The sequence below is a fragment of the Ziziphus jujuba genome, chromosome 4, assembly GCF_031755915.1.
Source record: "Ziziphus jujuba cultivar Dongzao chromosome 4, ASM3175591v1".
Lineage (NCBI taxonomy): Eukaryota > Viridiplantae > Streptophyta > Magnoliopsida > Rosales > Rhamnaceae > Ziziphus > Ziziphus jujuba.
Window position 1 is genome coordinate 6,648,702 of NC_083382.1, and position 12,903 is coordinate 6,661,604.

The following is a 12,903-nucleotide window of genomic DNA, read 5'->3' on the forward strand; positions in this document are numbered from 1 at the left end:
CTCACAGGCCAAATTATATGTTGACTAAGAAGTATAGGGATGCAAATAACTCTTGAAAACTTATAATCGCACGTAGACATGATATAACTCCAGCTTTACACGTGTTTGACATTTTTTTCATTCTTCTTATCTAAAACAACCTACCCTTAGTGGGAGAATCCAATTCATAATTTCTGGTAAACAATGTAAATTTTCGTTGTATCCATTTAATTTATAATAAATACTTCCATGGAAACATAAAGAATGGTTAGTTAATTCATTAGTGCACAGTGAGAGCCAGAGCAACCAATTATTGAATTATATAAGTTCATTTATCAGGAAATTAGGCAGATGTGATGTTTAACTTCCCTTTTAGTAAGCTAATGAAGCTTCAATTAGAGGGGGATTTCATAGGAGTTAAGATTATGCATTCTCTAACTTTGAAGCCAGAAAGTTTTCCCTTTATCAAAAATATTTCATAAAAATTCTCATTTCTTCGCCTGTTCGGTTGAAAATAATAAAAACAAAAAAAAATAAGGCTAGTCTATTGTCAATTTGACTTTCAGAAAAGAAATGTGTAGCCTTCTTGCCCGGTTATTGTCACTAACGACCAGGAGAGCTAAAACAAGTTGTATCAAAATTTAAAAATAAATAAATAAATAAAATAACATACACAATGCAGCATTGACAGTTAAAAACGGTTCATAAGAAATATTTACACATAAAACAACAAATTTAATAATTTTATGTTAAGTCTAAAAAAAAAAAAAAAAAAAAAATTGAAAATCCATTCTTTCTCCTCATCCTGCAAAAGAATGCATAAACATTCTCATCAGGAAATTCAATGCACTCGTTGGTGGTTTAGTTCAAATCATTTCATGTCTTGCTCATTTACCAAACGAACAGTACAAACTCCAAAGAAAATATTTTTGTAGTTTCCATCGTTAAAATTAACCAGTTTTAAACGGAAACTGTTCTGCCACTATGTTCTTAAAAAGCTTTTGATTTCCAATTCCGGCTTTACATGTTGTTGACTTTTTCCAAATCCCTAAATTTTAATAAATATTTATAAACTAGTTTCATCAGAATCCTTAATTTAATGATAACTCCTTAATGGGGAAGCTTCCATTGAAGATGAAGACAAATTTTGTCTATTCTTTAGTCAACAGTGAGGTTGAGCAACAGATTGAATTATATAAATACATTTATCAGGACTTTGTCAAATGCAGTGTTTCACTTGGTATTTAAAACCCAACCCCCCACAAAAAAAAAAAAAAAAAAAAAAAAAAAAAAAGTGTTTCCAACATGTCTTTGTCAATTAGCGAACCAGCGGAATGCTCCATTTACAATGAAAAAATAAAAACAATTTCTTTCACAAAAACAAGAAATAAGAAGAATGATACACAAAATGCAATAGTATTGATAGTTAACAATAGCTGATATGCAATATTTACACAACACAAACAAATTTGATAATTTTGCAAAAGGTCAAGCATGTAGTAAATCCATTCTTCGGCTTTTGCATCAGAAAATTATTATTCAATCCACTCGTTCGCAGTTCTGTTCAAATCTTCTATGTCTTTCTCATATATCAAACGGGCACCACACTCTCCGAAGAGCTCGATTCGTTTTGTTTGAAAATCAGAATAATAGGATTTAAACGAAAACTCAATTCTACTGCAAGTGTTCTGCCATTCGGTACGGAAGTAGATATCACTAGGCAAATACGATAGCCACAGGTGATGTCCCCGTGGACCTCCACGAAAAGGCGACTTCAAGAGTCCATGTCCCCAGTCTCGTCCATCGATTTTCACATCACACCAACAATTACCAATCCAATCTGTCTCAAAAATGCACAGTGACAAAGCGAGACCCCTCCACTTACTGTTGCACCAATTTGGATCTAGTTGGATACTTATCGATGTCCCTGAACTTCGATTAGTGAACCACGGTGGAATCTCATTTCCAGGAAGTAAAATATCAAGTCCTCTGCTTGGATTAGGTGGATTCTGTGAACATTGAAGAAGAACCATCATGTTTAATAATAGTAAGCATTAAATGCAAACACAAATTAACACTTACAAATCTAAAGAGACGTAGAGAGAGACCTGAAGGTATCTTTTCAGTAATGCAAACGCTGTCCTTTTGCTGCCTTGCCTCTTTACCATGTTAAAGCATTCCCGACAAGTTGCAGAACAATTCAAGTTGCATTGGTCATTCGATGGATCGAGAAAGGTTTCCAGCGAAGTACATTTATCAACATTTACCAATTCTAAGCTAGGTGGAAGATCTGGTCCCACTGATTTTAGACTTTCACAAAGCCTCAAATCTAGAATCCTAAGCTTGGAAAGTTGATTCAAACTGGAAGGTAGGCTGGAAAATTTGTTTGACGAGAGGTTTAACTCTTCTAAAGAAGCTAAGCAACCAAAATCTTCAGGAAATACTCCATCCCCAAGACGGGCAAGAGTTAGATCCAATGTTCTCAAAGAATTAAAGTCTCCGCCAACAATGGTACTGAGCATAGCCCTATCTCTATCTCTTAGAACATCCCGGCGCAGATAAGGCCTCATATTATTACTACCAAGTCGAAGAGTTTTAAGAGATTTCAAACCAGTTATGCTTGTTGGAAGACTTTCTGGATGATGGCAATCAGTCAGGTCCAGTAAAGTAAGCCTCGTAAGACTTTTGATGGATTGGTCAATCTTCACCAGTTTAGGACAGCCCTTAAGAATCAATTTCTCTAGATTTGGAACCACCTTGAAGTCTTCCAACTCACTAATATTCTCCGAAAAACTTAGGTCAATGAATTTCAAATTGTATAAAGGCTGTGATATCCCCAAAAAAAAAAGAAAAAGAAAGAAAGAGCAAGAATTCATTAATATATAGATATTGTAAATCTCCAAATAGATTAATTAACATAAAAGAGGTTCTAGTTGTACCTTGATAGTATTGTTCCATAGTTGTTTTATCTGGCTACGTCTCAAACTCAGCACAACAAGTTGATTTGGTTGGAAACTTGATGGAAAACTTGTGAAAGGAAATAGATCCCAACGAAGAATCCGTAACTCATTAGAAAGATTTGCTGGTGGTGAATCACCAAACGGTAAAGGACAGTTCCCGTACGGAGAAGAAATATTGAGCAATCTCAGCTTCTTCATATTTGACAAGGCTTCAAAACGGAATTTGCTTTTTCCATAACGACATACTATGGCTTCCACTTCTTCTGTGCCCTGGTAGTTTGAGATCAAAAAACACAACGAGGCAAGATAAACTAGAGTTCTTTCAGCTACATAAAACACACACATACAAAAGCATGTTGGGTAACTCTAACATGCAAATTAAAAGGGCTTAAATGAGCAGATCCAAAAAAAGGGCTTAAAAGCATTTTGTTTCAGCCTTGTATTTAATAAAAATGAACTCATTAGAAAGATATGCAGAGGTAAGAGAACTTTCATTCTATAATGCAAGTCAATAAAATGAGAAATCTTTAGTTTCTTCATATTATTTGACAAGGCTTTCCAACTTATTATCTCTGGTAAGTTTATGAAATGACATGGTATAGCTTCAACTTCTTCCGTTCCCTAATAGTCGAGATCAAAACACAAAAGTGAAACACAATATATATAAGATTTTTCAATCTATATATATATATATATACGATCATGCAGGTAACTTGTAAAAACATGTTGGTAACTATATGCATACCTGACCAAAAAATAAAAAGAAATTTCTATATTTGCATGGCACTTGAAAAGGGCTTAAATAATATCCGATCTTATAAAATTCCACCAAAACTAAATTAATGGAATTGATGTGTTGCATATGAAATAAAAATGTCAAAAATCAATAGTTTCATTCAGCAAGCTTCTTACTGTGTTATTATTTAAAACTTGATATAAATCTTCACATTTCCATAACCTACTCCATCTTCCTGGTTGATCGCGATATTTTTCTCGTACAATTTCCATGCCCATTTCTTGCAGTAAGTCATGCATCCGAAGCCTTTCATGAGTAGGATCATCTTGTAGGAGAGATTTATCAACAAGAATTTTTATCCCTATTGTTGGATAGAGACCACAGATATCCATAATTTCAATAACTCTATTTCTATCAAATCCATTGAAGAAACATGCAATATCTAGAAAAATACTTTGCTCTGCTTCACTAAGAGCGTCAAAAGTTATTTGAAGTACTTTAGTAATCTTCTTCTCTGGATACTTCTTCAGTCTTTGCAAAGCATCTTTCCATTCCTTTATATTTTTGTGACATAAAAAGGAACCTAGTACTTTTAGAGCTAATGCAAGACCCTTCGCATATTCCATCACTTGTTTCGACAGCTCTGTGTAATTCTCCGGAGGATGAATACTTTTGAATGCTTTCCAGGAAAACAGTTGAAGACCTTCATTATAATTTAAATGCTCGGGTCTATATATTTCACACTCTTTATATGTACTTGTAAGCAAACTTTCATCTCTAGTTGTTATAAGTATTCTACTTCCAGAGCCAAACCAATTAGCTTTCCCAGCTAAGGCTTCTAATTGATCCAATTCGCTCACATCATCAAGAATAATAAGAACTTTTTTCTGGCATAATCTCTTCCTTATAATTCTTTTTCCATCATCAACATCCCTTATTTCTTTAGGAAAACCATTTAGAGTATCAGAAAGCAGATCATTTTGCAAATGCACAAGGCCATCTTCTTTCTTTTCACAAACTTCTCTAATATTTGCAAGAAAACTGCTGCTATCAAATTTAGAAGACTTCCATTCATGATAAGTTCGGGCAAGAGTTGTCTTCCCTATACCACCCATCTCACAAATTCCAATAAAGCGGACATCATTTGATGATGAAGTACAAACAAAATTATTCAATTTCTTCAGTCGTGAATCCATGCCAAAAAGGTCTTCTGAAATATCAAAATCTTCCTCAGATTTTTTTAGTTGTCTTGATACCTCTTGAATGAACATTTGAATAAATTGTGCTTCGTCCCTTAAAATTCAAACATGGAAACTATAGTAATTAAGTGAAAGCCAAGTTTATAAATGTAATTACTCTAATTATATATATATATATATATATATATATATATATATATATATATATATATATATATATATATGTATATATATGAATTTGCATAGAATTTTGTATTTTGTTAATTATTTCTCATATTATATAATGGATGACAGGTATGTTAAAACGGCAAGTCATCACTTCACCAAATAAATTTTTAATTAAGTTGTAATTATGTATTAAGGTAACTCCTTAACACTTGTCATCACCTAACCATATATCTTCCAAAAGAACAAAAACCTATATGATTATGTATTTACTGAAACAAAAATTTCAATTACAACTATGATAATTAATGCAATGAAGCGGGTTGGTTAAGCATACTTATATATGTCTATAGGGCATGAATTCGAATTATAGAAAATAAAGATGTTTTGGATAGTTTGTAAAGTAGATAATTTGTTCAAAAAAAATACTATAATAATGAAAGCATAAATCAATTACTCATACAATGTGTTCGAAGTTTAATAGGAATCAACTATATAGAAATTGGAATTCTTACAAAAGAAAAGTAAAAATATTAAACTATTTAAAATTTCAATGTTAATGTATATTTTTAACTTTTGCATAATATTGTTCCCCAACATATATATATATAATTTGAAGATTAGAATGGAAAAAGAGACAGAAGTAGATAAGAGGAAAAGGAGGTCTTTACCCATCATGTAAAGGATCTCCAGATAGATTTGCGACTTCGGTTAAAGCATCCCTCCAACTTTGAATCTTTTCTGTGCTGTAATGGAACACATGCTTGCTGAAACGACAAGTCATGACTTCACCAAATAAATTTTTAATTAAGTTCTAATTTTGTATTAAGATGACTCCTTAACACGTGTCATCATCTCACCATGTGTCTCAGTATATCTCCCAAAAGAACAAAAACCAATATGATTGTGTATGTATTAAAACAAAAATTTCAATTACAACGATGATAATATCATCAAGGTAGAAATCAATTACTCAAACAATGCGTTCGAAATTTAATAGGAATCAACTAAATGGAAATTGAAATTCTTACAAGAGAAAAGTAAAAATATAAAAATATTTAAAATTTCTTCTCATTTTGTGTTAATGTATATTTTTAACTTTTGCATAATATTGTTCCCGTAATAAAGTAACAACAAATAATAATCCTTCATATATGTATATATAAGTCATTTGAAGATTAGAAGTTAAAAGGAAAAGGAGGTATATATTGTTTACCCATCATGTAAAGCATCTTCAGATAGCTTGGCAACTTGGGTGAAAGCATCCCTCCAACTTTGAACCTTTTCTGTGCTGTAACTTGATTCATGTCTCTTGAATGCTTCCCCGATAGTTCCTTTTTGCTTCCGCACATCAGATGGATCTACAAGGTAGAAAATTGGTAGAACAATCTGTTTATAGTCCCTCATGCATTCAAGAATCTTGACAAGTTCATCCAAACACCAAGAGGAAGAAGCATAGTTTTCAGAGAGAACGATGACCGAACATTGTGATCTCTCAATGGCTTTCAACAATTCTGAGGAAATGGGTTGGCCTCTTGGAAGTAGATTATCTTTGAAGGTGTGAATTCCTTTGTCACAAAGAGCTTTATAGAGATGACTTATAAACTTCTTGCGGGTGTCTTCGCCTCTAAAACTCAAAAACACTTCATATTCGATTCGAGGCTTAGAAGAAGAAGAAGAAGAATCAGAGGCCGATGAATAAGATGTTTTCATTCTTGCAAGTGGAAGAGAGGGCAAGGATACATATAGCTCGAAGGGCCTAATTATCAGAGAGATGATTTTGCGTGGTAACTGAAATAGCCAAGAAACAAGAATGCAAATAACACCTGAAAGTTTTGATCTTTTCACTGAACAACAAGAAGAGGAAGAAGAAGCAGAGATTGTTGAACAAGATTCTTCTATCCTTGTAAGTGGAAGAGAGGACAAGCAAACTCAAAAGGGCCTAATTATCAGAGAGATGAAATTTGCTAAGCAATTGGACTGACTAGCCAGGATGTAAATAGGAATAATGCAAATAACACCTAATTAAAAAGCTTGGATCTGGACCTGGTATACCATTCCAACTTCAATTGTTTTTTTCTATTTAGCATTGACTTGCTTCATCTAAAGTCTGTTATGGGAGCCTTCCAGGAAAAGGCGAAAAAGATAAAAATTAAATTTAGAAAGCGTGTTTGGTCATTTATTTTTTCCACCTTCACGCGTTTTGTGTAAAGTCTAATGAGGGAATCTTCCAGGAAAACGAACCAAAAAAAAAAAAAAAAAAGTCGAAATTAAAAAGTGTGTTTTGTCAATTATTGGCACGAATTTCATCTTTACATTTCCTAATGTCCAATGAAACCTGACACGCAGAGTAATGTGGGAGCCTTCTAGGAAAATAAAAAAGAAATCAAGATAGAAATTAAGAAAGCGTGTTAGGTCAATTATTGGCACAATATTCAAATTCATTGATTCAATGAAAATAATATAATAGGGTGAGGTATAGATGCTAATTATATTCCCTTTAAGCTTGGTGAAAATAATTAAATACAAAAGGGACCAACCTGCTGTGTTAGAACAGATCGAGAATCGTTAGCGTCCAGTTTGGTTGGAGATGTTAAAACAGCAAAACAGAAGGAAAAAAACAAATGCTCTGTTTTATTAAAATGCTCTGTTTCAGCTTACAAGACTAACCCAAGAAAAAAGTATATTTATCCCTGCTAACCCTACTTACGTAAAATAACTTCATAACAATACCCTAAAAGAATTTCTTTTAATAATTGGACTCTTATTAAACTACCAAGGCCCATATATTAATAAAATAAAATAAACAACTCATAGAAAGTATCCGGCCTTGTACATGTCAAGTATTTAAAACTTCCAACCAAGCTCTTAAAAAATGTTGGATCCACCTTTTCTCCTTCCTCATGCTTTGATAACTTGACTCCACATTCTATTGGTGTACCAACCAGATTTGCATCATCTATCTTAAACTTCTTAAGTACCTCTTTTGCATAACCTTCTTGAGTAATTAGGATACCTTTATCTTCTTGCTTCACTTCAATGTCGAGATAATAACACATGAGCCCAATACCGGTCATTTCGAATTCCTTAGTCTTCTCCTTCTTAAACTCGGCAAACATGTCCTTTTTTGTCAGGATCCGTCCAAAATTTTTCATCGGAACCCTAGACAAGTTCTAATCCTAGAAAAACCCTACCGAACCCTCCAATGGAAAATCCGGCAAAACTTCCCCTAAGGATTGGATTTACCACAAATTCTCTGCACTAAAAACACACTTCTGTATATACCACCTTATTCCTCCCACCTTACTACAATTTAATTCCATAAATTTACAGCACTTCAAATGAATAATAGGAAATCAATGCATAATTAATAAATAAACGTCCAAGATAGTATACAGAGCATTACCAAGATACAATTAAATAAGAAATTTAATACAACAAAGAATAAAAGAAACAATACAAGATAGCGAAGAAAAGTAAGGCTCCTTGAACTTTCGGCAATGAACAAGACATCAAACTCGCCTTCGGACAATCAACATCTACTAACCTGGGTCTAAGGAAATGAAATTTAAAAACATAAGATGCTAATCATCTCAGTGAATGACACAATCTACTACATAATTATAATAGTTATAATAATCATGTAACGATAAGATGAACTTTATTAATTAATAATAAATAATCAAGTAAATAATAAGTAGTTGAAATATTATTTTCTCTCAAAACCCTTACAGTTCACTCAGTTGGAAAAGTTCCCCTTTTAAAACATTTTCACAAAATCCAATAATTGTATCCCAAAAATCAAGGAATAATTAATTAAATAAATTATAAATAAAATACATTAAATTAAATATCTAGAATGTATAATAAGAAACATGAATAATTTTAATAACAATTATTAAATTGTATACAAAATGGCATAAATAAAATAAGCAAAATCATAATAAATTTACATTAAAAATAATCAAGGCAATATTAAATTAAATGGAATGCAATAATTTGGAACGCACATAAAATACAAATACTAATTTAGAGCTCAATATATACATTGAAAACATTTAAAAACCATTTTAAATCATTTAATCAATTTAAATGGCAAAATCACAGTGAAATGCATTTTTAAAAATATCAATTAAATACTTATTGAAAATCATCATTAAATACATTTTAGAAAAATACTAATTAGAAGTAAGTGATAAAACAAATTAAATACACTTTATTTAAATATGATTTTAAAACTTTAGGATTTGAAATTTATATCTGAAAAATACTTGACGCACCATACTTTATACCAGTGATGTCCTACGATACCAAGCGTCCCGAGCACCGTCTAGCGGGAGGTTAAAGAGAGAAACTTGCATACGATCGCTTCGGCATCCTGACAATACCGTTGCTTAAACTGTTATCCCGACCATGGAGGGGGACGACTATGGCCAATATCAAACTTGTCTGTCCTCGATCCAATGGCAACTCACGGGAAACATTACAATTTGCGCGCTTATCCACATATATAGTACAGAACATCAGTACTGTATGAGTGCATCTAAAACAAATATCTAAATTTATTATTAAAATACCCAATTTTCCAAAATTCACCATAGGAATTATACCATTTTTCAAATCCACATTCTCTTAAATCTTCATCATAAATCCATCGCATAAATATATAATTTTTCCAACACTATAAAATCAATTAGATAGTGTTTTAAGTGCATAAATAAATATTTTGAAAGCACCATGACTTAAACCAATATTTTTTTTAAAATCCTTAAAACCACTATGTCAAAATAATGTTAAAATTCATATAAAATTCAAGGACAATTAATTTAATAAAACACCTTGATTATGCATAATAAATTCAATTAAACAACAATGATTAAAAGAATTTAAGCCCACAATTCCTTTAAATTCCCAAGTATATTTTTGCACCAAAACACATTAAAAATTATTGTAAATTGGCAATATAATTCTAGATAGAATTTCTCTTAATACCAAATACATAAAACATAGTTCTCAAATATTTAATTATGAAATATTCCAACAACAAAATTCAATGATTATTAAATTAAACCTCAAATTCAAGAAAATTCTTAAAACCCAAAATATGTATAATACACCAATAATTTAATCTCCTTCAATTTTGGCATAAAATTTCAATTATAATTTACTAAACAATTAACACATGAAATATTACATTTCAAATAATCAATTATCATAAAATACATATAATTAAACACCCAAAATTAAGTTTGAAGGTGGGTCACTCATCTCATGCACACAATTCAACCAAGATCCTCCATAGGATTGATTCTACAATTCACACGTGCTCCTAAAACAACAATATTACACAAGGTCAAATAAATTAATATTTTATTCTGATAAACAACACATGATATCTAGGGGAGATAACATAAACGGTAACTAAAATTCGCGAATAATATACCCAAACAAAGCTTACAACACGAGGATTAAGAATTGACCATTACCTTTCAGAGATCGGACCCGAGGTGGCCGGAATCTCACCGGAAATGTTTCGGTCTTTAGATCTTCGGATCTCATAAACAGCTGCGAGTTGGAGGAAACCGACCTCAAATCTAAGTTCAGGGGGTCAGAATTAGTGGAAGAGGATGGGCGGTGTGAATAGGAACTCGTTGGAATCAAGTTTTCCGATGAGCCATCGTGGTCACCGGAAACAATCACCACCGGTGGCGCATTCGGTGGCCATGGCCGTGATTCTTGGTGGAAAGGTAGATTGGGGGACAGGTGACTCAATGGAACTGACATTCAGGCAAACGTAGGTCTGGTTTCAGAGAAATTGACTGGAGAAAGAATCGACGCTGCCATCTGAAATCACCTTGATTCGGGAGCATCGACGGTCGGTTGGCCGTAATTTTTGGCTAATCGACGGTGTGAGATCCCACATAGGTTGGAAAGGGGAATGAAGCATGCCATATAAATGGGTGTGGATACATTTCCCTTGAGATGCATTCCCATGAGGGAAGTAAAACCGCGAGGGGTATGATTGGGCTCACCACCTAGCTTCCAAAGCGGATAATATCTTGATTGGGCCTTGAGGCCCAGGTTAGCCAGTGGGACTGGCAGGTGAAGGGGTGAGACCCCTAACCATTGAGACGCGTTTTGACAAAATCGTGCAGGCTGGACCCAAAATGGACAATATCTCATGCGGGTGGTCTGGGCTATTAGAGACGGTTGGTCTAGCGCGTGTTGATTGGGGGTGGCCAGAAAAGGATGGATCAGTGGTGACTCTCTCTCATCTCTTTCTCCCTCATCTTTCTCTCTCCTCCACCTCACTCCTCACATGCCCCACACAACCATTTGCCCAATCAAAATGCCTCCTGTGGGTGTCACTGTGCACTCACGAGTTGGCTAGATTTTGACATGTGGCACATACCCTGCTTATATATTCAAAAATAATATTAAAATATTACGGTATTCAAAAAAGTTTGTAGGTCTATAACTTTCAAACCACATATCCAAATCGGACGTGCCATTAGTTTATGAACTCATAGCGATGAGTACTTCACAACCATGCATGAGTCAAAGCTCCACTTTACACGAACAAAAAGTCAACTCGGGCACCCCTTAGACAGTTTGGATGTCAAGCTGTCTTGCTCATAACTTTCAAACGGTAGCTCCATTTTCATCGTGCTACTAGTCTATGAACTCAGATCGATGCGTATTCCGCAACGATGCCTCAACCAACGTAAAAATTCTATCTGGAACAAAAAGTCAAAATTTTGACCCACTCGGTCAATGATCAACCTCGGTCAACGTGCAAAAATTCTGATGTACTTCGGGACGGGGTGTTATATTTTTGCTGCACATATGATTACTTGCACCAGTATCTAGGTACCATGTGTTGTCTTCACTTTTTTCACTGTCCTTGTAAGCCAGCAATAACGTACCCTCTTCTTGAACTTTTTCTTCGACATAATTGGCTTCCTCTTCAATTTTGTTATGACCAGGAGTTCTACATCGGACGCATAATGACCAAATCTTCCACATTTATAGCATTTCACTTGGGACTTATCATACCTTGGTTCTGAATTTCCTCTCTCATGGCCTCTGATAAAACCTCTTCCTCTTTGAAAATTGTTGATGTGATCATCACCAAATTTCCAACCCCGTCTAGGTCCTTGCCTGAGGCCACGTCCTCGCACACGGTCTCATCCTTGATGGCTACAATCATTGTGACCACCGCTGCATTCTTCTTGAGCTCCATCAATTCGGGCCTTGAATAGTTGCTCCACTATTCCTTCCTTCTTCCTTTTCTTTTCTTCATAGGCTTGCAACGAACCCAAGAGCTGCTCCAATGTCATAGCTTCCAAGTCTTTTATTTCTTCAATGATGACGACGATATGATCAAACTTTGAATCTAACGATCTAAGAATTTTCTCCATGATTTTAACATCATCTAACTTTTCACCATTCCTCTATAATTGATTAGTCACCATCAAAACTCTAGAAAAATAATCAGATATGATCTCTCCTTCCTTCATATGCAGCGTTTCAAACTTGGTTTTTAAGGTTTGAAGCTGTACCTTCTTGATTGGATCGGCTCCCTTGTAGGAGTTTCGAAGCTTCTCCCATGCTTCTTTAGCCAACTTGGCTTCCAAGACCTTCTCAAACACATTATCATCTAATCCTTGATAGATTAGGTAAAGAGCTTTCTTCTCTCTCTCTCTTGAGTCTTTCAAACTATCTCTTTGATTTTGAGATAGACTAACTTTATTCTCTGTTTCGGTGTAACCTTTCTCCACTATCTCCCACACATTTTGGGTGCCAAGGAGAGCCTTGCTCTTGATACCCCAGTTGTCATAGTTATTCTTGTTAAGTGTTGGAA

At 34.0% G+C, this 12,903-nt stretch overlaps 1 protein-coding gene across 3 annotated transcripts; it reads right to left on the reverse strand.

Annotated features, from left to right (window-relative positions):
- Window positions 1-1,274: 1,274 nt before the first annotated feature.
- LOC107416373 (disease resistance protein RUN1-like) lies at window positions 1,275-7,189 on the reverse strand. 3 transcript variants are annotated; one of them, XM_060816189.1, is made up of 6 exons: window positions 6,256-7,189; window positions 5,711-5,785; window positions 3,852-4,968; window positions 2,919-3,209; window positions 2,088-2,804; window positions 1,275-1,988 (listed from the first exon to the last, which is right to left on the reverse strand). In XM_060816189.1, the coding sequence occupies exons 1-6, from the start codon at window positions 6,750-6,752 to the stop codon at window positions 1,515-1,517; spliced, it is 3,171 nt and encodes a 1,056-aa protein (XP_060672172.1). In that variant the 5' UTR covers window positions 6,753-7,189; the 3' UTR covers window positions 1,275-1,514. The 3 variants fall into 3 exon arrangements, with proteins under 3 accessions (XP_060672172.1, XP_048327423.2, XP_060672173.1); XM_048471466.2 differs by having other exon boundaries at window positions 5,711-5,806; XM_060816190.1 differs by having other exon boundaries at window positions 5,711-5,825; window positions 6,256-6,347.
- Between the last annotated feature and the right edge of the window lie 5,714 nt (window positions 7,190-12,903).